The sequence below is a fragment of the Vulpes vulpes genome, chromosome 10, assembly GCF_048418805.1.
Source record: "Vulpes vulpes isolate BD-2025 chromosome 10, VulVul3, whole genome shotgun sequence".
Lineage (NCBI taxonomy): Eukaryota > Metazoa > Chordata > Mammalia > Carnivora > Canidae > Vulpes > Vulpes vulpes.
Genome location: NC_132789.1, coordinates 72,123,751 through 72,150,353, shown reverse-complemented (window position 1 = coordinate 72,150,353; position 26,603 = coordinate 72,123,751). Strand labels below are relative to the sequence as shown.

The following is a 26,603-nucleotide window of genomic DNA, read 5'->3' as shown; positions in this document are numbered from 1 at the left end:
GAAATTGAGATCTTCAAGTATTGTTTCAAATGATGGTTCTGTTTGTATAATGATGACTGTAAAATTAGGGATATTGTGAAATTTTTATGAATTAAATTTTGTTAAAATTAGGTGTTGAAATTTGGTGATTTCTTGATTTAAATATTTATGATTTTATATTTAGAACTATTTGTTTCTCTACATAATAGGTATTAACGCCACAAAAGTTGGAATTGTTACGAGCCCAAATACAACAAGAATTAGAAACTCCAATGAGAGAACGCTTTAGGAATCTGGATGAAGTAAGTAATTTATATAGAAGGAACTGTGCATTTATCTTTAAATGGCTGATGAAAAGCATCATTCCCCTACTCAGAAACCCTACAGTAGCTCCACTTTTAACTCAAGCATCCTTACAGTGGCTTTTAGGGTTGCACAAAATTAGATCCCATTCTCTGTCTGACTTCCATCCATTCTGGCCTCTTTGATGTTTCTTTGGCACTCTAGAAATGAAACAAATCAAGAATCTTTGCTATAGCTGTTAATTGTGACATGAATAGTCTCCTTCCAAGTTTCTCTTAGCCAACTTCCTCATTTCTCTCTTTTTTTTTAGAGATTTAAAAAATTTATTTATTTGAGAGAATGAACATGAGCACAGGGTGTGTGGCATAGGGGGAGGGAAAAGGAGAAGGAGAAGCAAGGAGACTCCTTGCTGAGCAGCCTGCTCCATGCATTGGGCTCGATCCTGGGATCATGACCTGAGCTTAACCAACTGAGGCACTCCTTCCTCATCTCTTTAAAGTCTTTGCTAAAATGTCACCTTCTCATTGAGGCCTACTTTGACCAACCTGCATCTTCATTTAATATTGCTTCCTGCCTTTTCCATCACTTGTTAGACCTTTGGATTCCCATTTTCCCTGCTCTACTTTTTATTTTTCTCTAGTACTTATCCTCTAATATGCTTTATGTTTATTGTGCTTATTTTTTATTTATTACCATCTCTAGAATGTAAGTTGCATAAGAGGAGGAGCCTTTATCTGTTTGGTTCACTGTATATCCCAAGTTCCTAGCATACAATAGATGCTCAATTTATATTTGTGGAATGAAACAGTGTATTTCATGCAACCTCAGAAAAATAAAAATTTGTTACAGTTTTCTGTTTAGACTGAAAGATTTCCTTCCTCTAATGAAATGTTGGTATGATTAAATGTTTAATAAATGGGATAGGAAAAGATGACATATATTATAGTATATTAAGTATTATGCCAGACAATTTTTATATGTAACCTTATTTAACAAATAGACTAGGCCTTCTACATGGCACATGAATATTGTCCCCTTCAAAATGGACTCCCTTTGGAAAGTTGTAGTCTAGTGATGCTTCCATTGCACAGTACAGTTGTAGAATCCACTTTTATAAATGGCTTAATTGGCTTGATAAAGTCATCTTTTGAATATCCTCCTGGTGAATAAACAAAGCATTATGGTTGGGAGTAGACTTAATTTTTGGATTTAAACAAAGCCATTTAGACCTAAGGTAGGTGATCAAGTTAGGTAAAAGTTTGGTGGTTTTTTTTTTTTGTTTTTGTTTTTGTGTTTTTTTTTTTTTTTTTTTGAGTAAGTTTCTAATAAAATTGTGAAACCCATTTTCTAGATTTGTAAACCGGCTTAGAGGAATCTTTCATTCAAAGATTTACAGTGAGGAGAATCTTTTAGAAGGTGTTATTACTTAATTTCCTGATGAATGTTGAAATAGTGTCTGTCTCCTTCATCTTCTCTATTGCCCAAGTTCTTATTGAATTTAGAATGTCAGCAACTTTTGTAGTGTTAGTAAGTAGAATTGGAGCATGCCAGAGATTTGCATGTGTTCCTGGTTAGTTAGGAAAGTTGGTGCTGCCTGTACTCTTCAGAGTGGTATGTTGAACTATCATTGTAATACTTGATTGAACCTTAAGTTATTGTACTAAATATTCAAATAATCTTCTCTCTACTTAGAATTCATCTTGGCTTTTAGAGTGCTTTTTATATTTCACTCTAGAGTTAATTTTTAAAATTTAATTAATTTTGAAAGGTATACTACATTAGTATTATTTTATTTGGCCCATAGGTCAAATTCATTTTTCTTATTATGAGAATCAGTGAGGAAATAAGGTAAATTGAATGGTAATTTGCTTTATTGGCACCTTCTCAAGAATGTACTAATTCTGTATGTAGAATACTTGTCATAAGAATTTTTCCAGGGTTTGTTTATACTTCTTTTAAGCTTATTTTTTGCTTTTTAGAATGGCTTTCAATATAATGCAATTTAAAATTATATTTGCAAAAGTGATTTTTGGAGTGAGTACAAATTTCATAAATTTGTCATAAATTGCAATTTCCTTTTAATTTAGGAAGTGGAAAAGTATAGATCTGAATATAATAAGCTTCGCTATGAACATACATTTCTCAAGTCAGAATTTGAACACCAGAAAGAAGAACATGCACGCATCTTAGAAGAAGAAAAAATAAAATATGAATCAGAGGTGAGTGATTGATTATACTAGTTTAGTCATTATCCTTCTAGTCAGTAAAATTTTGTGATTTTTTGGAAATTCCAAGTTAGAATTGATTGCATAATTCAGTTTCATTAATTAATGGTGAAGTATTTGGCATGTTATTTATCTGTTCTGTAGTAATTATTTTTGGTGAACATTATTTTTTGGCTATTAGATTTTCCTCCTTTATTTTGCCCCTGTCAGTGGAGATAGTCTCTTTTCTTCTATAGCCAGAGAGATAGCCTTCTTTTTGCAAATATAGTTTGTTTATATTATTTTTTATGTAGCACTGTCCCCCTTTACTTTTTGGAACCAAACCATGTCCAGGAGACCTATGGCCACCAGTGCATGTACCTTGTTTCTACTGATAGAATAAGGGGTTTATACTTTAGGGTGTGCTCATCACATTCAAGAAGTGCACTTTGTTCTTTTTGACATCCTTAACTGCAGAATTTTCTCTCTGATGCCTACAGCATGTTCTTTACATGTCTCTGCCTACGGTATTGCTTGGTCAGCCTTTCTACTCATTTTATATTTTGTCTCCCAATTTTCCAAAAATGAAATTTGTGTTTATCATTCTTTATGTACTTTTATATGATTTTTCAAGGTAGAAATATCAATTTTGTCCTGCTATATTCTGTAAAACAAAACAAAACAAAACAAAACACCTTGGTATCTGTAGATATATGAAATATTTTATGTACAAACACATCTGAATTACGTATTTATTACATCATACAACATTTATTTGGAATTAAGAATTAGAATATAGGACAGCCCAGGTGGCTCAGCGGTTTAGTGCCGCCTTCAGCCCAGGGTGTGATGCTGGAGACCCAGGATCGAGTCCCGCGTCAGGCTCCCTGCATGGAGCCTGCTTCTCCCTCTGCCTGTGTCTCTGCCTCTCTCTCTCTCTCTCTCTCTCTCTCTCTCTCTCTCTGTCATGAATAAATAAATAAAATCTTAAAAAAAAAAAAAAAGAATTAGAATATATTTACCTTCCTTTGCCAGTTATTAATTGTGTCAAACTGCTCTACTTTTTAAAATTATTTTTTTAATTTAAATTCAAGTAGCCAACATATAGAACATAATAGTTTCAGACGTAGAGTTTATCAGTTTATCAGTTTGCACATAACACTCAGTACTCATCACATCACGTGCCGTCCTTCACACGCATCACCCAGTTGTCCCAAGCCCCCACCCGTCTCTCCTCTAGTAACTATCAGTTTCTTTCCCATAGTTAAGAGTCTCTGTCATGGTTTGGTCTCCCTCTCTGATTTCTTCCCATTCTGTTTTTCCCTCCCTTCTCCTATAATCCTCTGTGCTGTTTCTTATATTCCTAATATGAGTGAAACCATGTAATTGTCTTTCTCTGATTGACTTATTTCACTCAGCCTAATACCCTCCAGTTCCATCCATGTCGATATTAATGATGAGATTTCATCTTTTCTGATGGCTGAGTAATATTACATTGTGTGTGTGTGTGTGTATATGTATATATATATATATGCACACATCTTTATCAATATTCCATTGTATGTTTGTGTGTATATATATAGTATGTGTGTGTATATGTGTATCTATATATACATATATATAAAATATATATACATACACATATACACACTACCTCTTCATCAATTCATCTATTGGTGGACATCTCAACTCTTCCATATTTTGGCTATTGTAGACATTGTAGCTATAAACATTGGGGTGCTGATGCCCTTCAGATCACTACATTTGTATCTTTGGGATAAATACCTAGTAGTGCATTTGCTGGGTCATAGGGTACCTCTTCGTTTAGCTTCTTGAGGAACCTCTGTACTGTTTTCCAAAGTGGATGTGCCCGCTTGCATTCCCACCAACAGTTTAGAGGGTTCCCTTTTCTCCGCATCCTCGCCAACATTTGCTGTTTTCTGTGTTGTTAATTTTAGCTATTCTGCCTGGTGTGAGGTGGTATCTCCTTGTGGTTTTCTCTTTTCTTTTTAATAAGGCTGGCTAGGGGTTTATCTATCTTATTAATTCTTTCAAAGAGCCATCTCCTGGTTTTGTTGATCTGTTGTGCTTAGAAGATCTGTCATTTGCTGAGAGTGCCATGTGGAAGTCTCCTACTATTAGTGTATTATCTAAGTATCTCTTTACTTTGATTATTAATTGATTGATACACTTGGCAGCTCCCACATTAGGGGCATAAATACTCATAATTGTTAGGTCTTCTTGTTGGATAGACCCTTTAAGTATGATAGAGTGTCCCTCTTGATCACTTACTACAGTCTGTAGTAAAAATTCTAATTTATCTGATATGAGGATTGCTACCCCAGCTTTCTTTTGAGGGCCATTTGAATGGTAAATGGTTCTCCACCCCTTCATTTTCAGGCTGGAGGTATCCTTAGGTCTAAAATGAGTCTCTTGTAGACAACATATATATATATATATATATATATATATATATATATATATATATATATATGGGTCTTGCTTTTTTTTAAAATTATTTTATTTTATTTTTTTGGGGGGTCTTGCTTTTTAATCCAGTTTGATACCCTTTGTCTTTTGATGGGATCATTTAGCCCATTCACATTCAGAGTCCCTATTGAAAGATATGAATTTAGTGTCCTTGTATTACCTATACAGTCCCTGTTTTTGTGGATTGTTTCTTTGGGCTCTCTCTTTCTTTTACAGGGTCCCCCTTAATAATTCTTGCAGAGCTGGATTGGTGGTCACGTATTCTTTCAGTTTCTGTGTATCCTGGAAGCTCTTTATCTCTCCTTCTATTCTGAATGACAGCCTTGCTGGATAAAGTATTCTTGGCTGTATGTTTTTCTCATTTAGTACCCTGTATGTATCATGCCAGCCTCTTCTGGCCTGCCAGGTCTCTGTGGAGACTCATTGTGGCTTTAATCTGTATTTCCCTAATGCCGCGTGATGTGGAGCATTTTTTTCATGTGTCGGCCATTTGTCTATCTTCTTTGGAGAAATATCTGTTCATGTCTTCTGCCCATTTCTTGCCCGGATTTGTTTTTTGGGTGTTTAGTTTTGTAAGTTCTTTATAAACCTTGGATACTAGCCCTTTATCTGATTATGTCATTTGCAAACATCTTCTCCCACTCTGTAGGTTGCCTTTTAGTTTTGTTGACGGTTCCTTTGCTGTGCAAAAGCTTTTTATCTTGATGAAGTCCCAATAGCTCATTTTTGCTTTTGTTTCCCTCACCTTTGGAGATGTGTCTAGCAAGAAGTTGCTGTGGCCAAGGTTGAAGAGGTTGCTGCCTTTGTTCTCCTCTAGGATTTTTTTTTTTTTTTCAGATTTTATTTATTTACTCATGAGCTACACACACAGAGGCAGAGACCTAGGCAGAGGGAGAAGCAGGCTCCCTGCAGGGAGCTTGATGTGGGACCCAATCCCAGGACCCCAGGATCATGACCTGAGCCAAAGGCAGATCAACCACTGAGCCACCCACGTGCCCTTTCCTCTAGGATTTTGATGAATTCCTGTCTCATACTTAGGTCTGTCATCCGTTTCGAGTCTATTTTTGTGTATTGTTTGAGGAAATGGTCCAGTTTCATTCTTTTGCATATGGCTGCCCAGTTTTCCCATCACCATTTGTTGAAGAGACTGTCTTTTTCCATTAGGTATTCTTTCCTGCTTTGTTAAAGATTAATTGACCATAGAGTTGAGGATCCATTTCTTGGTTCTCTCTTCTGTTGCATTGCCAGTACCATACTATCTTGATGATCACAGCTTTGTAATATAACTTGAAGTCTGGCATTGGGATGCCACCAGCTTTGGTTTGCTTTTTCAACATTACTCTGGCTGTTCAGGGTCTTTTCTGGTTTCATACAAATTTTAGGGTTATTTGTTCCAGCTGTGTGAAAAAAGTCAATGGTATTTTGATAGGGATTGCACTGAATGTGTAGATTGCTCTCAGTAGCATAGACATTTTAACAATATTTATTTTTAATCAGTAAGCAAACTGTTTCATAATTGATATGTAAGAAGCTATATGAACTTTGGAACATTTACATCTTTTCGTAATACAGTAGTAGAAAACTGTATTTATAATGTCCTTTTTTATTTATTTTTTTTTTAATTTTTATTTATTTATAATAGTCACATAGAGAGAGAGAGAGAGAGGCAGAGACACAGGCAGAGGGAGAAGCAGGCTACATGCACCGGGAGCCTGATGTGGGATTCGATCCCGGGTCTCCAGGATCGCGCCCTGGGCCAAAGGCAGGCGCCAAACCGCTGCGCCACCCAGGGATCCCTAATGTCCTTTTTTATTAAAAACTTCTTTATGGCTTTACATGCTTTATTTAGCTATGATCTTTTATTATAATAGTCACTGTGATGGAACAGGATGGTATTTTATCCATTTAAAATGAGGACACTTGAAGCAAAAGATAAGCAACTTGCCCAAAGTCTCACAAAAAGTCAACAGCCAAGTTTATGGTAGATCTCTTGTGCCACAGCTACCAGCCCAAAGTTTTTATTTTTATTTTTATATTTTTTCAGCTCAAAGTTTTTAGTTTGGTGTGGTAATTTCATGTTATTGGTAATTTCAATTAACAGCCATCTAACTAATTTTATCAAGAGATCTGTCAATATGTACTACTTATGATGATGAAAGGTTTTGAATCTATAATCATGACAGACTTAAAGGAATTACATTTAAAAATTTTCTAGTAGAAAATAGGAATGATAAAGATTTCCAGCTAAAATGTAGGTTTAGTGTATTAAAGAGTAACCACTGAGGTTAAGGATTCTGGTGCTTTATTTTATATTTTGCATTTAAAATCTAATGTTGATATTTATCAGGTAATGACTGTTTGTATTCTCTAGTTTCTTAGTTTTATTGTTTTCCTATATTTTTCACCCATGAAAGACCAAATAATATTCATTAAAATTTTCAAGGGGTCATTGGTGTCATTAATTCTCCTAATTTAAATGTCTTATGAAGAAATCTGATAAATAGCTAGCTGGGAAGGCATAATTAGTAGAGGCTAGAGAAGTAAAACTTTCTGGTAAGATTGAAGTTCTTTTCTTTCTACTTCCCAGTTATGCAGGAACAGTATTAATTAGTGGATCATTGGGTATTTGTGCTTTCATTCCATCACTTACCTTTATACACTAATTTCTGTACACAAGAACGGTAAAACCTGGTGATATGATTGTGGATCATGATACAGCTGTGAAACTTCAAGGAAAAGCCTACTCTTGCCATCTTCCAATTTAAACTGGTATAAAATATATGAATTTGTACTAAAAATAATTGGCTTTATTTGCATTAATTAAGGATTCACACAATACTTGTGCATTTTCACTTCTACAGATAAAAGAAGTAACTAAATATTCTTCGTGTGTTCTTAGGTGAATACTTTAGGAAGATTTTTTTTTTTAAAGATTTTATTTATTGACTCATGAGAGACACAGAGAGAGAGGCAGAGACACAGGCAGAGGGAGAAATAGGCTTCATGCAGGGAGCCCGATGTGGGACTCGATCCTTGGTCCCCAGGATCTGCCTGGACTGAAGGCGGTGCTAAACTGCTGAGCCACCCAGGCTGCCCCTACTTTAGGAAGATTTTGTTGGTGTTTTTATGAGAAGCACTCCAGTGATTCACATTTCTCTCATGATATTCTGAATTAAAAAGAATATATGAAAGTAAATGTCTTTATCTTATGAATAAGATAATGTCCTGACTTCTCAATGCATTGGCTGTAAGAACATACTAAGTCTGGGATTTCATACACGTGAAATTCTGAAGTTGCATATATAGGTATTATTCAGAGTGGTACTATTGTGCTTTCATTATGTTATTTGGTTTCTAATTTTATATTCTGCAAATAGTAATAAAGAACAATACAAAGAGTTTTAGGTATAGGTGATACTGGTCGACTGAATGAGTGCAAAAAGTAATTCAGGGAGGAAGTGTAAATTTGTTGAGAGAGGTGCAGTGAGCGCTGCATTATATGAAAAACTTTAGAGTGACAATATATAGTGACAAGCCCCTGAGATTATTCCATCTGGCTGTCCAAACTGAGCTGTATGTTTGTTTTTATGGGGCTGGTGAGAAGCCAAAATTCTTGTGGCAAAAGGAGAACTTTTCTGGGTCCCCATTACCACAGGCTGTTTTTTTTCTTACACACTGGTGGCACAAAACTGATAATGATTTCCACATTTTGGTCTTTATCCTGACACACATATCAGTAGACATCATGAAACCTCTTAAAACACTTTCTAATTTTGTCCTGGTATATTGTGAAGCTCTAGGTGACCCATATGGCTCCTTTATCTAAAATATTCCAAGTTCTCTGACTTGTACCCTTCTCAGAGTACTATTAACCACATTATAATAGGCAAAAGTCTCCCAAATTAAATTACTAAAAAATAAAAATAAATAAATAAGTAAATAAGTAAGTAAATAAATAAATAAATATTACCTCCAAATGGGAATTCTCTGGGATGGATTTTGGCTAACCTTTCAGAAGGGCTGTGTGAAATTTTAGTCATTAAAATTCTGTGTATGGGTGCTCCTGGGTGGCTCAGTTTGTTAAACGGCTGCCTTTGGTTCAAGTCTGATCCCGGGGTCCTGGGATGAGCCTGCATTGGACTTCCCTATTCAGCAGGGAGTATGCTTCTTCCTCTCCCTTTGACTCTGCCCCCTGCTTCTGCTCTCACTCACTGTTTCTCTCTCAAAAAAGAATAAATAAAAAATGAAAAATAATTCTCTGTATGGATACAGTTTAGAGTATCTCAAAAACTGAACTTGTTATATATAAAATTTTAAATATTGAAGATGTTTATTTAATGTGACATTGAGAACTGAACTTATCAGTTCTTTTGTAAAATGGTGTTAACAGTAGTATCTGTCTCATGGTTCTGTGAAATTTAATCAGTTAGTATGCTTAGAAAAGTATCTAGCACATAGTAAATATTCAATAAATGTTAGCACATACTCAAAATTTTTGGAGTATATGGTCCTGTCATTTAGCATGCTGAAGTCTTCAGTGTCAGGTCTATACTTTAGATAATCTAAATAGTTCCAGAGCATCTCTCAGTTCCTCTGTACCCCACCTTCATCTCCCAGCATTTGGAACGCTCTGCTTTCGGGTGGTCTGTGTCCTATGTTTTATTATCCTTATTCTCTTTTTCAGTCTGAGTACAATTCTTTTTAAGACACTGTGAACATCATCTCATTTCCCAAGAGTTCTTGTGTCCCATTCCCTAATCTTTCCTTAACTATGTCTGGGGGCAAGTACATAGTTCTGGGAATTGCTTTCTTCCTGTGACTATCTTTTATTTACTAGGAGAAAATAAGGACATAAGGAAAAGGAACCATAACATCCAAAATTAGATTAAAATATGAACTTTAGATTTATAAATAATTTAATTGCTGCTTTTTTCTCAGTATGAATAGATGACAGTGTTTTTGTATTCCATCGTTAATTTGGGATAAATTCTAGTACATATAGAGGAAGAAGGGAAATTTAGGATAGTAAAAATATTAAAAAAGTGAACTAACTTGATTTTGAAAACAAAGCTGAGAACCTGAAACTTCATGTGCATAATATTTACCATAATGCCTGACACATAGTAAATGTTCAAATTAATGGTGTTATTACTATTAGTATCTGTCAGCATTAATCATAGTACTAATTATCATAAAAATATAGAAGATATTTAAAACAGATTTCAGATCTGTAAATGACAAGCTGCATAAGTTGAAGAAATACATAGAGGCAAGACACATTCATGCTTAGTTTATTGAGAGAATCACTTTATACTTGAATTCTGTCAGCTATAGGAATTAGGTAATCATTATTCCCATTTTATAAATGAGAAAACATTTATGAAAAAACATTCATGAAGCACTGAGATACTAGTCCAAGGTTATACAGCTAGTATGTGGTAGAACCATGATTGATTTTTGTCTGGTAGTTTCTTCTGGCCAGGATGGAATAATAAGGAATGATTTTTTTTCCTAAGGCCTTGACTAAAACCTGAGACAAAATATAGGAAACAGTGGTGTTCAAACACTGGAAAATAGGTAGTACAAGGCAGTGATCCCTGAAGGAAGAAAAATAAAGTCCCATGATTTCCCCATAGTAGTCCATCAGAGTGGAAAGGCCTTACAATGTGTGGTGCATTGAGTAGAAGACTCAGAAGGATTTTACTTCAGTCGTAAAGCCAAATTAGCCCTACACTAAAGGCTACTCTGGTTCTCCCTAACAAGTGTAAAAGCAAGATTTACTGTTTCTAAGTAACTTACTTAAAAGCATAACAGAATGAAGATTTACAAGTATGTAAAGGGGTCCAAAAGAATCCAGCACTGAAGAAAAAAAAAAATCTATAAAATTCCCAGTGTTTGGCATCCAGTAAAAAAAATGACTAGGCAGCCCAGATGGATTTGTAAGTGAACTCTACAAAAACATTTAGGGAAGAAATATCAGGTCTTTACAGTCTTTTCCAGAAAATAGAATCAGAGATAATATTTCTTAGCTCATTCTGAGAGGCCAGATACCTAGTACCTTACCTAATACCTAAACCAATCTAATGTCTAAACCAAACAGGAATTATAAGAAGAAAAAGCTACAGACCACTGTCTCTCATGAACAAAGATTCAAGAATCCTGAAAAAAATATTAGCAGATCAAATCCAACATGTGGTAAAAGAATAATATACCATGAACAAGTAGGGTTTATGACATGCATGAAAACCTGGTTCAACATTAGAAAATGAATTAATGTAACCCATCTCCTCAACAGGCCAAAAAAGAAAAATCCTATCAAAAAGAAAAAATGATCCCATCATTAGCTGCAGAAAAATCATTTGAGAGAATCCAACATCCATTCTTGATTAAAACAAACAAACAAACAAACAAAAACCTCAGCAAACTAGGAATAGAGGGGAACTACCTCAGCTTGTTAAAGAACGTCTACAAAAAACCTATAACTAACATCATACTTAATGGTGTTAAGTTAGAGCTTTCCCACTAAGACCAGGAACAATGAGACACAGATATCCTTTTACCACTCCTTTTCAACATCATGCTGGGAGTCTTATTTAATACAGTAAGACAAGAAAAGGAAATAAAAGACATACAGATTTGGTAGGGAGAAATAAAACTTTTTGCTTGCACATACATGATTGTCTATGCATAAAATCTGAAACAGTGAGCAAAGAACTCTTGAAACTAATAATCATAGTGAACTTGCAGAATATAAGGTTAATGTACAAAAGACCACCAGATTCATATGTAATAGTAATGCTCAGATGGAATTTGAAATTAAAGACATAGTATCACTTATGTTAGCATCCCCCAAAATGAAATATTGACATATAAATCTGAAAAAAAAATGTAGGTCTATATGAAGAAAACTACAGACTGATGAACAAAATTAAAGAACTAAGTAAATGGAGTGATAGTCCATGTTTGTAGATAGACTCAGTGTTGTCAACATGCCTGTTCTAATTTTATCTGTAGTTTCAGTGCAATCCTAATAAAAATGCCAGCAAGTTATTTTGTTGATATCAACAAACTGCTTCTGAAGTGTATATAGAGAGACAAAGACCCAGGATAGCCAACAAAATGTTAAAGAACAAAGTCAGATGACTGACACTGTCTGACATCAGAATTTATTATAAAGCTATTGCAACCAAGTGTGCTATTGGCAAAAGAACAAATAGATCGATAGAACCGTCCAGAGTGTCTAGAAATAGACTTATACAAATATAGCCATTTGGTCTTTGACAAAAGAGAAAAGGCAGAATGAAGAAAGTCTTTTCATCAAATGGTGCTAAAACAATTTAACATGCACATTCAAAAAAAATCTAGACACAAACCATATACCTTTCACAAAAATTGAAAGTAGAACATAACCCTAAATATAAAACTTAAAAATATCAAACTCCTAGAAGATAGCAGGAGAAAAGCCTAGATGACCTTGGGTTTGGTGATGACTTTTTAGATACACAATGAAGAATACAATACACAAAAGCAGTCATTGATAAGTTAGACTTTATTAAAGTTAAAGACCTCTGTGAAAGACATTTTAAGAAAATGAGAAGAGTAGCCATTGACTGGTAGAAGATATTTGGTAAGGGCACATATGATAAAGGACTTCACATATTCAAAGAACTTTGAAACTCGACAGTAAGGAAACCACCTTATTCATTCATTCATTCATTCATTCGAGACACAGAGACATAGGCAGAGGGAGAAGCAGGCTCCCCGCAAGGAGCCCGATGCAAGGCTCGATCCTGGAGTCCGGGATCACGACCTGAGCCAAAGGCAGACGCTCAACCACTGAGCCACCCAGGCGTCCCAAGAAACAACCTTATTTAAAGTTTAAAAATGGGCCAAACACTCGAACAGACATCTCACCAAAAGATAAACACGTGGCAAATTAGTGTATGAAAATATGTTCAACATTGTATGTTATTAGGGAATTGAAAATTAAAGCAAGATACTACAATACACATTTTGAGAATGGTCAGATCCAAAACACTGGTGATACTAGTTGCCAGTGAGGATGTGGAACATCAGGATTTCCCACCATTATTGGTGGGAATGCAAAATGGTACAGCAACTATAGAAGACAGTTTGGCAGTTTCTTACAAAATAAACATAATCTTGGAATCAAAAAAGACCCCAAATAGCCAGGGGAGTATTAAAGAAAACCATAGCTGGGGGCATCACATGCCAGATTTCAGGTTGTACTACAAAGCTGTGGTCATCAAGACAGTGTGGTACTGGCACAAAAACAGACACATAGATCATGGAACAGAATAGAGAATCCAGAAGTGGACCCTCAACTTTATGGTCAACTAATATTCGACAAAGCAGGAAAGACTATCCACTGGAAAAAAGACAGTCTCTTCAATAAATGGTGCTGGGAAAATTGGACATCCACATGCAGAAGAATGAAACTAGACTATTCTCTTACACCAGACACAAAGATAAACTCAAAATGGATGAAAGATCTAAATGTAAGACAAGATTCCATCAAAATCCTAGAGGAGAACACAGGCAACACCCTTTTTGAACTTGGCCACAGCAACTTCTTGCAAGATACATCCATGAAGGCAAGAGAAACAAAAACAAAAATGAATTATTAGGACTTCATCAAAATAAGAAGCTTCTGCACAGCTAAAGAAACAGTGAAACGCAAAGACAACCTACAGAATGGGAGAAGATATTTGCAAATGATCTATCAGATAAAGGGCTAGTATCCAAGATCTATAAAGAACTTATTAAACTCAACAACAAAGAAACAATCCAATCATGAAATGGGCAAAAGACATGAACAGAAATTTCACAGAGGAAGATATAGACATGGCCAACAAGCAATGAGAAAATACTCCGCATCACTGGCCATCAGGGAAATACAAATTAAAACCACAATGAGATCCCACCTTCTCACCGGTGAGAATGGTGAAAATTAACATAAGACAGGAAACCACAAATGTTGGAGAGGATGTGGAGAAAGGGGAACCGTCTTGCACTGTTGGTGGGAATGTGAACTGGTACAGCCACTCTGGAAAACTGTGTGGAGGTTCCTCAAAGAGTTAAAAATAGACCTGCCCTACGACCCAGCAATTGCACTGCTAGGGATTTACCTCAAAGATTCAGATGCAGTGAAACGCCGGGACACCTGCACCCCGATGTTTCTAGCTGCAATGTCCACAATAGCCAAACTGTGGAAGGAGCCTCGGTGTCCATCGAAAGATGAATGGATAAAGAAGCTGTGGTCTATGTATACAATGGAATATTACTCAGCCATTAGAAACGACAAATACCCACCATTTGCTTCGAGGTGGGTGGACCTGGAGGGTATTATGCTGAGTGAAACAAGTCAATCGGAAAAGGACATTCTATGGTCTCATTCATTTGGGGAATATAAAAGTTAGTGAAAGGGAGTAAAGGGAATGGAGAGAAAATGAGTGAAAATATCAGTGAGGGTGACAAAACATGAGCGACACCTAACTCTGGGAAATGAACAAGGGGTAGTGGAAGGGGAGGTGGGCGGGGGTTGGGGTGACTGGGTGATGGGCACTGAGCGGGGCACTTGGCGGGATGAGCACTGGGTGTTATGCTATATGTTGGCAAATTGAACTCCAATAAAAAAAAAAAATAAACATAATCTTAAGTGAGATGCACCAGTCATACTTTTTGATATTTACTTAACTAAAAATTTGTTTCCGTACAAACACTGTGCACAGTTATTACTAGCAGCTTTATTCCTAAATTGCCAAAATGTAATCGATAAGTCCTTTGGTAGGTGAGTGGTTAAATGAACGGTGGTATGTGCAGACATGAAAAGAAATGGAGAAACCTTCATTACATATTCCTAAGTGAAAGAAGCTAATCTGGAAAGGCTGTATATTGTAGTATTTCAACTATGTGACATTCAGGAAAAGGCAAAACTATAGAGACATTAAAAATATCAATGGTTGCCAGGGATTAGGAGAAAGGGAGGGATGAGCACAGAGAATTTTTAGAGCACTGACACTATTCTGTGTGATACTAAAGTGACGGGTACATGTCAGTACTCATAGAATGTACACCACCAGGAGTGAACCCTAATGTAAACTGTAGACTTCTGGTCATAATGATATGTTACTGTGTGTTCGTGAGTTGTAACAAATCTACCCTCTGGGGTGTGATACTGATAGCAGGGAAGCTGTGGATATGTGGGGATAGGGACATATGGAGCTCTACTTTCTGCTCAATTTTGATGTGAACCTAAAACTGCTATAAAATATAAAGACCCTTTTTTAGTATAACGACTTATTTTTTAATGCCAATATAATTAACGTACAGTGTTATATTAGTTTTAGGTGTGCAATACAGTGATTGAGCAGTTCTATACATTACTCATTGCTCATGGTAAGTGTACTCTTGATCACCTTTATCTGTTTCACCCATTGCCCCACCCAACTCTGGTAACCACCCCCTTGTTCTCTATAGTTAAGAGTTTATTTTTTGCCTCTTTTTTTCTTTGTTCATTTTTTTTTGTTTCTCAAATTTTACATATGAGTGAAATCATATAGTATTTGTCTGTCTTTGACTTATTTCACTTAAATTTTACCCTCTAGATCCATCTTTTTTATTTCAGATGGCAAGATTTCATTCTTTTTGGTGGCTGAGTAATACCTCCTTGTATTCACACATACCACATCATCTTTATCCATTCATATATTGAGGACACTTGGATTGCTTCCATGATTTGGCTATTATAAATAATGCTGCAGTAAACAGGGTTGCATATATCTTTTCAAATTAGTGTTTTCATTTATTTTGGGTAAACACCCAGTACTGTGATTACTGGATTGTAGGGTAATTCTATTTTTAGCTTTTTGAGGAACCTCCATGCTGTTTTCCACAGTGGCTGTACCATTTTGCATTCCCACTGACAGTGCATGAGGGTTCCTTTTTTCTACATCCTCGTCAACGCTAGTTTCTTGTGTTTTTTATTTTAGCCATTCTGACAGGTGTGAGGTGGTAATTCATTGTAGTTTTGATTTTCGTTTCCCTGATGGCGAGTGACATTGAGCATCTTTTTATGCGTCTGTTGGCATCTGTATGTCTTCTTTGGAGAAATATCTTCATGCCTTCTGCCTATTTTTAATTGAATTATTTGTGGGGTTTTTGGTGCTGCATTGTGTAAGTTATTTATATATTTTGGTTATTAACCCTATATCAGATATATCATTTGCAAATATTTTCTCCCATTCTGTAAGTTGCCTTTTAGTTGTTCCCTTAGCTGTGTAGAAGCTTTTATTTTGATGTAGTCCTAATAGTTTGCTTTTGCTTCCCTTGCCTCAAGAGACATCTAGAAAAAATGTTGCTACAGCCATTGTCAGAGAAATTACTGCTTGTCACCCCTTAAAGGATTTTTATGGTTTCAGGTCTCGCATTTATGTCTTTAATCCAGTTTGAGCTTATTTTTGTGTATGATGTAAGAAAGTGGTCCAATTTCACTCTTTTGCATGTAGCTTTCCAGTTTTCCGAACACCATTTGAAGAGACATTTTTCCTATTGCATATTCTTTCCTCCTTTGTTGAAGATTAATTGACCATATAATTGTGGGTTTATTTCTGGGCTATCTGTTCTGTTCTCTGATCTGTGTGTCTATTTTTGTGCCAGTACCATGTTTTGATTACTACAGTTTTGTAGTATATCTTGAAATCTGGGATTGGGATCTCTTCTGTTTTGTTCTTTTTTTTTTTTTTTTTAGGGTTGCTTTAGCTATTTGGGTCCATAAGATTTTTAGGATCATTTGTTCTAGTTTGGTAAAAAATGTTGTTGGTATTTTGATAGGGCTTGCATGAAATCTGTAGACTGCTAGGGGTAGTAGCAACATTTTAATGATATTTGTTCTCCCAATCCATGAGCATGGAATAAAAACTATTTTTAAAAAATTGACTGGGCATACAGAGAAGCAGGAGAATTTGTTTCATAGTGAAGAAAAAGATCAGTCAACAGAAATAGACCTATAAATTACAGACTTAGTAGACAGTCATTAAACCATATAAATATACTCCATAAGCTCAAAAAAGTTAAGAGAAACTTCGAACATAATGAGACATATGGAAGATAGTTTTTTTAAAAGTTTTTGTTTATTTATTCAAGAGAGATACACACAGAGGCAGAGACATAGGCAGAGGGAGAAGCAGGCTCCATATAGGGAGCCCGATGTGGGACTCGATCCCAGGACTCCAGGATCACACCCTGGGCCGAAGGCAGACACTTAGCCATTGAGCCACCCAGGTGTTCCTGGAAGACATTTTTAAGAAAACATTCTTGTGATAAAAAATACAGCTGACCCTTTAACAACATGGATTTGAACTCTGCAGATCCATTAATAAGATGATTTTATTTTTGATAAATGGAGTATGATACTGTAAATATATTTCTTATGATTTTCTTGACATTTTTTCTCTAGATTGTTTTATTGTAAGAATATAGTATATATACATATAACATACAAAATGTGTCAGTTAACTGTGTTATTCATAAAACTTGCGGTTAGCAGTAGACTATTAGTGGTTAAGTTTTGGGAAGCCAAAAGCTATACGTGGATTTTTGACTTCAGAGGGGGCTGCTGCCCCAGTCCCCTGCTTTATTCAAGAATCAACAATGTAATTGGGAAATACTATAAATGGACTAGATGCTGCAGAAGAAAAGATGTGGCTAACTTGAAGATTTTACAATAGAAACTATCCAAGATGTAAACCAGAGAGAAAAAGGATAGGGAAAAAAAGATGATAATATAGAGATGGACAATGTGTGATAATTCAAATTCTAAAATGAGAAGGGAAAACAGAAAAAAAATATTTGAAGAAATATTGGCTAAATGTTTTTGATTTCGTGAAAACTGTAAACCCCCAGATCTGAAACTCTCCATGAAACATATGCATAGAAAACACAAAACTACACCAAGTGCACATACTTATTAGTTAAAACTAGTGATAAAGAGTAAATGTTAAAAAGCACCCAGAAGATTTCTGCTCTCAGGAACATGGAGAAGATGTACTTTCCCCTCTTCCTTTTAGTAAGTAAAACAAAAAACTCTGGATGTTACAGGACAGAGGAGTCCTGTTCTTTCAAGGCAAAAGCACTAGGAAATACTGTGGTAAAAACCAGCCCCATCCCAACTTATACCAGCAAAGGCCATTGAAGCACCTAGATTTCCATCTTCCTCAGGCTATAATGAAGAAACCTAATTTTCAGCCTGGATAATTACCAGAGAAGCCAAGGCAAGGGAGGGAGCCAGGGCTTTCATTCACACTTGGCAGTATGTAGGGCTTCTACCTTCCTGCCATGATGGTGTTAGAGGTGACATTGGGAGCCTAGATTTCCACAACCTCAACTGGCAGTAATGAGGTATACCCTCCCCTGTCTGCTTAGGTCATGTCAGAGAAGACCCAGTGCAGAATCAGGATTTTTGCTACTAACCAGCCCTGGAGGGTTAATGGAAGTTACATCTGACTCTGGTGTCAGTGGAGGTCACATGGGGTACAACAACACCCCTGCCATTTAGGGAGCTATTTGTGTGCCTAGTTGGGAGCTGGAACTCCTACCTCTCTCATCTTGGGTGTCATAGAACTAAATTAGGGTATCTGTACTACTGCTTCCACTTTGTAGCAATGAGGTGATGATACCATCCTTCCTCTGCCAGAGCCATGCCCTAAAAAGCCAGCTAAAACCAACTTTAAGATCCAGAGTATCCTAATACCCCAAAGAGTCTAGATTTCAGTAGAAAATCACTTGTCATACTGAAGATCTCAAAACTAAAAGACAACCCATGGAATGGGAGAAGGTATTTGCAAATGATATATCTGATAAAGGGTTACTGCCCAAAAATCTACAAAGAGCTTGTCAAACTAAACACTCAAAAAACCAATAATCCAGTTAAGTAGTAAGAAGATAGGAACAGACATTTTTCCATAGAAGACATCCAGATGGCTAACAGACACATGAAAAGATACTCAGCATCACTCACCATCAGGAATGATGAGATACCACCTCATACCTGTCAGAATGGCTAAAATTAACATAATAAACAACAGATGTTGAAGATGATGTGGAGAAAGGGGAACCCCTTTGCTTCCCCTTTTGCACTGTTGATGGGAATGCAAACTGGTGCAGCCACTCTGGAAAACAGTATGGAGTTTCCTCAAAGTTAAAACAGAACTATGACCCAATTATAGCAAGGTAGATATTTACCCGAAGGACACAAAAAAACTGATTTGGAGAGGCACATACACCCTGATGTTTATATTTTATAGCAGGATTATTAACAATAGCCAAACTACAGAGAGAGCCCAAATGTTCGTTGACTGATGAATGGATAAAGAAGTTGTGGGGTGTGTATAATGGAATATTACCCATTAAAAATAATGAAATTTTTCCATTTGCAACAATGTGAATGGAGCTAGAGTGTATTATGCTAGGTGAAATAAATCAGAGAAAGACAAATACCATATGATTTCACTCATATGTGGAATTTAAGAAACAAAACAGATGAACACAGGGGAAGGGAGAAAAGGGGCAATGAAACCATAAGAGACACCTAACTATAGAGAACAAACAGAGGTGGTGTGAACAAATAGGGAGGTGAATGGGTGATGGGTATTAAGGAGGGTACTTGTTGCGATGAGCATTGGCTGTTATATGTAAGTGATGAATCATTAAATTCTACACCTGAAGCTAATTTTACCGTACATATTAACTAGAATTTAAATAAAAAATTGAAATAAAATCTCAAACTAAATGAAAAGAGACAATAGATGCTAATACTGACAGAGATATTAAATTATCTGACAAAGATTTCAAAGCAGCCATGGCAAAAATGTTTTAATATACAATTACAAATGTGAAACAAATGGAAAAAAATAGTCTTAGCAAAGAAGTAGACAATGTAAAGAACCAAATAAAAATTTTAGAACTGAAAAATATGACCATTGAATTCCCCCTCCCTAAAACAAAAAACAAACGCTCAGTTGTTGGCCTTAACAACAGAATGGAGGGGATAGAGGAAGGAATCTGTGAATTTGAAGATAAAACATCAGAAGTTACATGAACAAGCCATAAAAATGGATTTAAAAAAAAAAGAAATGAACATAGAGAGCCATAGATACTTGTGGACTACCACAAAAGGTCTAAGAATTTGTTCTTGAAAAGAGAGCTCAAAGTACTTGAAGAAATAAAGACTGAAAACTCCCCAAATTTGGTAGACACAAACGTAGATTCAAGAAGCTAAGTGAATATTAAAACAGGATAAAACGAAAGTAATCTACGCTAAGAAACATCATACTCAAATTTATAAAAACCATAGGGAAAAAAATCTTTTTTTTCCTCTTGAAAAAATCATTTTTCTTTCAAAAGATCTTGAAAGCAGTGAGAGAAATAATACCTAACTTAGAGAGGGTTAACATTTCCAAGACATTTCTCATCTGAACCCATAGAGGCCAGAAGGCAGTGCTGTGATATTATCAAATGCTAACAGGAAAGAAGTATCAACTCCTAGTTATCCAGCAAAAATGTCCTTCAGGAATGAAGACTAAATTAAGAAATTCTTAGAATAAGGAAAACTAAGACAATCTGTTGCAGAATGTCTATGGGAAATTCTCTAAACAGAAAGAAAACAGTAAAAGAATGAACCTCAAAACATCAAGGAGGCTAAAAGAACACAGTAATCAAAATTGTCCATATATACAATAGATAGTCCTTTCCTGAGTGAGTTTTCTGTATTTTGTTTGATGGTTAAAGGAAACACAATGCTGTCTGATGTGATTTTAAATGTATAAATCTATAAAATGATGTGGTTTTAAATAGTGGAGGTAATTAAGACAATTATAAACAAGGGCAAAAGGATATAAGGAGAGATAAAGTTTCTAACTATCACTTGAATTGGTAAAATGAACCCTGTAGACGGTAATAATGTATATATATATACTGCCTGGAGCAACAACTAAGAAAGCTGTACAAAGATATAGATACAGACAAATATAGGTAAATCAAATAGAATCCTAAAAAAATGTTTAAGGAGCTCACAGAAAGGCAAGAAGAAGGGAAACAAACTTAGAACAAGAAATAGGAAAAGAAAAACTTAAGCCATAGCATACTCATAATAAAGGTAAAGAGTGTAAATATAACAAAAGAAATTTGCAGAGTTGATTTTGTCTTTAAAATTTATTTTTTGGAGAAAGAGAGAGAGAGTGAGTGGGGAGAGAGGCAGAGGAAGAGAGAGAATCCCGAACACGGGGCTGGATCTCACGACTCAGATCATGACCTGAGCCAAAATCAAGAGTTGGATGCTTAACTGACTGAGCCACCCAAGCACCCCTGCAGAGTTGATTTTAAAAATGAAAGACCCAACTGTATGTTGTCTATGGGAAACTTCAAATATAACAGTATAGGCAGCGAAAGGACGGAAAAAGATATGTCTTGTAAATATTCAAATATTAGAAGAAGCAGACGTGGCTATATTACTATCAGACAAAGTAGACTTGAGAGCAAAGAAAACTACCAGAGGTGAAGATTATGTAATAATGAAAAATGTTAGTCTGTCAGGAACGGACATTCATAAATGCATGTGAAGTAAACAGAACTGTAAAATATGTGAAGCAAAAATTGATAGAACTAAAAGGAGAAATAGATGAATCCATAATTGTTGGAGATTTGGCACTCTTGTTTCAACAATTGATAGAAAAATTAGAAAAACAGAAAAGATCTAGAAAAACAGAAAAACACCACCATTAACCATCAGAATCTAATCAACGTTTATAGAACACTCTACCCAACAACAGTGCCTAAACACATTTTTTTCAAGTGGGCCCTGAATATATACCAAAACAGGGTATATCCTGGGCCATAAAATAAACCTCCACAAATTTATAAAAATTGAGATTATATAGAGTGAGTTCTCTAACCACAATAGAATCAAACTAGAAATCAATATCAGAAAGATAGGGAAATCCTCAAACAATTGGTAATGAAATGACACACACCAATAATTCATGAGTCAAAGAGGAAATTTCAATAAAAATATATTAATCAAAAAATAATTTAAAAACTCCATTAGCCTGGATGAAAATGTAATATGTTAAAATATTTGAGATATAGCTAAAGCAGTGCTGAGAAAAATGTATAGCACTAAATGCATTCATTAGAAAAGAAGAGAGAAAGATCAAATTAATAATCTAAGCTCCTACCTTAAGAACCTAGAAAAAGAGGATCAAAATAAACCCAAAGTAAATAGAGGGAAGGAAATAAGAAAAATAAGAGTAAAAATCAATGAAATTGAAAACAGAAAAACAATAGAGAAAATCAGTGAAGCAAAGAGCTTTTATTTGAAAGGATTAATAAAATTGTCAAACCTCTAGCAAGACTTGCAAAAAGGAGGGAAGAAACAAATTACTTGTATCAAGAATGAAACCATATCACTCCAGATCTTGTAGACATCAAAAGGGTAATAAGGTAATCTGAAGAACAGTTCTACCCAAACAAATTTGATAAAAATAGATGAAATGGTTCAAAAGGCAGATACTATTGTGTCTAACTACATATGAAATAAATAATGTGAATAGCCATATAGCAATTAAGAAAACTAAATTCATATTAAAAAACTCACCAAAAAATTTTAAAAAAAATTAAAAACTCACCAAAAGAATGATGTCACTGGAGAATTCCATGAAGTGTTTAAAGAGGAATGAAAACCAGTTCTATACAATGTCTTCCAGAAAATAGAAGAGGAGCGATATTACCAGTTGAGGAAACAGGATAAAGAGTACACAGAAACACTTTAAATTATTTTTTACAATTGCATGTGAACTTAAAATCATTGACAAAGTTTAATTAAAAAAAAATAGATAAGGGGACCTAGGTGACTCTGTTGAGTGTCTGACTCTTGGTTTCAACTCAGGTTGTAATCTCAGGGTGGTGAGTTGGAGCCCTACATCGGGCTCCATGCTCCGTGTGGAGTCTGCTTGAGATTCTCTCTCCTTCTCTTACTGCCCCTCCTGCTGTCTCTCTCTAAAATAAATAAATAAATCTTTTAAAAAAGTAAAAGTAAGTTATTTTCTACAGAAGAACAAAGGTAAGAATGATGACAGACTTCCTTTTTGAAGTAATAAAAGCCCAAAGACAGTAGAGAAATATCTTTAAAATACTAAAGACAACAAAAACAACATCAAAAACTTAGGCTGTTTGATTCCAGAACCTGTGCTCTTAACCATTTCTCTATGCTGCATCATAAAGATGATAAAAACAGAGATGGATGGAGTAATTACATACACCACTTTTTCCTTTTGTGTGCCTGGGGAGTTAGAATGGTACCACCATTCTTTGAAAAGATAGACAACAACTATTCCTAGTACTGGATCTGTTTCTTGTTTATAGTGTTTCCTTCAACAATTTTTTAAAAGTAAAATTGGTTAATACATCATGTTTCCTGTCAGGTAAGCTTATATTCTAGAAGAGAATAAAGTAAATGTAGAGGTAAGTGTAATACAGTCAAATTTGGATAAATGTCATAAAAGAAATTCAGACAAAGCCTTTGGGAAATTTAGAGAAAGGGTTTGGAGAGAACAACAAATTATGGGTATCAAGGGAGATTGCATATGAATCTGATTGAGAGTGGAGGAAAAGGGAAGAGCTGAGGATGTGTCCAAGATCTGTGTCCTGATAACTGGTGCAAGAGCAGTGTCATAGTAGTGGTTAAATAGAAGTTCTTTCATAGCACAGGTTTTGTGATTATTTGCTTGTCTGCTAGGTTCTGTAGTATAGCCTTACTACCTTAGTACAGTGCTGGATACATAATAGTCAATATTTGTTACACAAGTGAGTAAACAAATAGAGAAATGAAAAGGCAGTAATCAGATATTATAGGAATAATTGGATAGCAAGCTCTAGTTTGGCAGTTAGAAGGGTGGCATCTAATCTTGACTATGCTCTTTGCCAGCTCTGACCATTGTTTCAGCTGTCACACTGGCTGTCCCACAGATAGCTCTCAAACTACTGGAGAGAGCAATAATACAGGAAACATACTGGTCAAGAACATTAGCTGCCTGACCCTATATGTAAAATGAAGAGGACAAGAGAGATTATTGTTACTAAATGCAATTTTATTTCTAGTGTACTTAGCTAAGCACTTGGTCGATAGTACTCAGTAAAGGACACTATTGTCTGAACTTGAGTGACACGTGGACTCCTGACCTAGATGAGCAACCACACTTGGAATATAGCACATTAAAACTATGAGTTACCTCATGCAAAAAGTTAAATGGTATTTTAAAGATATCCAGCCTGAGACCTTCATTTTACCTAGTGCCAAAGTGAAAATAACTTGGACAAAGTCACACAGCTATTTGAAGGAAAGAGAATATGGAGGGAAAAAAGGTAGTCAGGGACCAAACCTGAGGGTAGTGTTTATATGTAAAGAGTGAGAGGAAAAATAGACACTAATTAGTTGAACTTGACACCGACTTTTATAGCTGACTTCTATAGTGAAGTTTATTTTCTGGAAAAAAATGATATTTGTCTGCTAGGTAGATAGCTCTACCTACATTTCTCATTGATTGACCTCTTCAGTTCAACATGGCTAAAACCAAATTGGAATCACTACATGTTAAAACTGAAAATGAGTTTTGAGGGCCTCCAGTCTAACCTCTCATTTTACAGATGAGGAAAACAGATTCTGCACTAAGGTGGAGATCTCACGCTTCTTAGATTCATTTATAGCAGTTTGAGCTATCATTCATCTCTTGGGTCACTTTTGCCTAGATTGCAGAGCATTACTTTAAGTCCTTTTGGCTTAGAGTGATCCTCCTAAGCTCATCCTGGTTAGTTGTTAAGACCAGTGATTTTTTTTTTTCTTCAAACAGCTGAATTTTTAAGTTGAATCTTATGAAGAAACCCCATATATAAAAAGAGACTCAAAGAGGAGCTGCACTGGTTAGCAAAGACATGGGTAGTGGTGGTGGTTGGGGAGATCTGAAAAGGGAGAGGATGGGTTTTACTCTGATAATGTGGCCCTCTCATTCGTGGAGGTGAGGTTCCCTCCAGAGAATGCCTCTGAGGTTAGGAAGCAATTTGAAACTCAGATTTGGAGTCCTGTGGGATCTCGCAGTGGTGGTTGGTATGAATGAGAAGATCACTTGTGTTTCTGTTCATCAGAAACACATTGACTTCCACATACCCTGGAGTACTGATTTTTAGTTCTTTCTTGAATCTGCGAAGTAAGAATGAGGCTATTAGTGCAACCAAGCCCTTAATAAACTCCCAGCTATCATTTAAAAACTCTCATCAGTCACATTTGTAGTTATTTACACAGACAAGCAGCTATTTTGTGAATTAAGTGGCTTGGAATAGATAATTTTATTAGTATAGACATAGCCCAAGAATTATTGTCACATGAGGAAAAGCTTAGCAACAATCAGCATATTGATCTTGCATAAACCCCTATAATGTTCTGATGAACTGTAAAATACTTGACACATTTTTAAGTATTTTATAGTATTATTTGTAATTTTGAATTTCAGTCAGCAACTGGTGAAGCCCTTTCTAGACGAAATGGGGAGATAGAGTAAAATAGGCCAAGGTCCTTGCCCTCACATTTGAGTCATTCTGAGTGCAGAATGAAGAAGGTGACGTTTTAGGTTTTTTTCCTTTGTTCTTAATTTCACCACCTGAGCTTTCTTTTTCATATTTTGTATTTTAAAATTTTAATTTACTGACTTGTAAAGCATATTCATGACTGAAAATTCAATAATTTAAGGTTCTGTGCTTTCTTTCAAATTATTGCCAGATTGCAAGACTGGAGAAAGATAAAGAAGAAATACATAATCAGCTGCTTAGCGTTGATCCCACAAAAGACAGCAAACGAATGGAGCAACTTGTTCGAGAGAAAGTCCATTTGTCTCAGAAATTAAAAGGTTTAGAGGCTGAAGTAGCAGAATTAAGGGCTGAAAAAGAGAATTCTGGTGCTCAGGTAGAAAATGTCCAAAGAATTCAGGTGCGGCAGTTGGCTGAGATGCAGGCTACAGTCAGATCCCTGGAGGTAAGATTTTAATTGCTTCCCAGTAGAGTATGGCATGCTTTTTTAAAAGTGCAATTGACAAGCCTTTGATTTTTAGAGCATAAATGTATGCTTACCAATCTAATGCTGACGCATTTGTAGAGTCCCGAGAGCATATATTCTTTTTTGTAAAGAAGAAAGCTATTGATTCATAAGCAATAGCTGTGCTACCACATTTACAAAGGGATTATTTATTCTTTGAGAGTCAAGACACCTAGTTGAAATGAATTAACCCTTGAAATGCCAGAAAGCAGAATGTGCAAAATGTTCAGAATTTGAGTTTCAGAGGGTTAAAGTCCTCTCAAACCAAAAAGAACAATTTTTTCCTAGGTAGTTATTTCCTTATATGGGATTCAAGATATTAAAATCATAAGCCCTGTTTAAACAAAGATACCATAATTTAATATTCTTACAACAGCTTCTTTCTGGAGTAATACAATATACCTTGGTGTTAATGCATATGAGTCTTTAGTGAAATATTTCCCTGAGTTCATTAGAGGAAGATAAGACTT

At 35.5% G+C, this 26,603-nt stretch overlaps 1 protein-coding gene across 7 annotated transcripts in view; it reads left to right on the top strand.

Moving 5' to 3' along the window:
- Positions 1–26,603, top strand: part of CEP83 (centrosomal protein 83) — a 122,743-nt gene that overhangs the window by 52,345 nt on the left and 43,795 nt on the right. For 6 of the 7 annotated variants that reach the window (XR_011994908.1, XM_072724581.1, XM_025992231.2 and 3 more), the window contains 3 exons: positions 189–281; positions 2,370–2,501; positions 25,822–26,073. Coding sequence is in view for 6 of the 7 variants with exons in the window: in XM_072724581.1 (XP_072580682.1) it covers positions 189–281; positions 2,370–2,501; positions 25,822–26,073 (477 nt within the window). In the remaining variant the exon portion in view is untranslated. The remainder of the gene's footprint in view (positions 1–188; positions 282–2,369; positions 2,502–25,821; positions 26,074–26,603) is intronic. The other variant, XM_072724583.1, reaches the window with a different exon arrangement.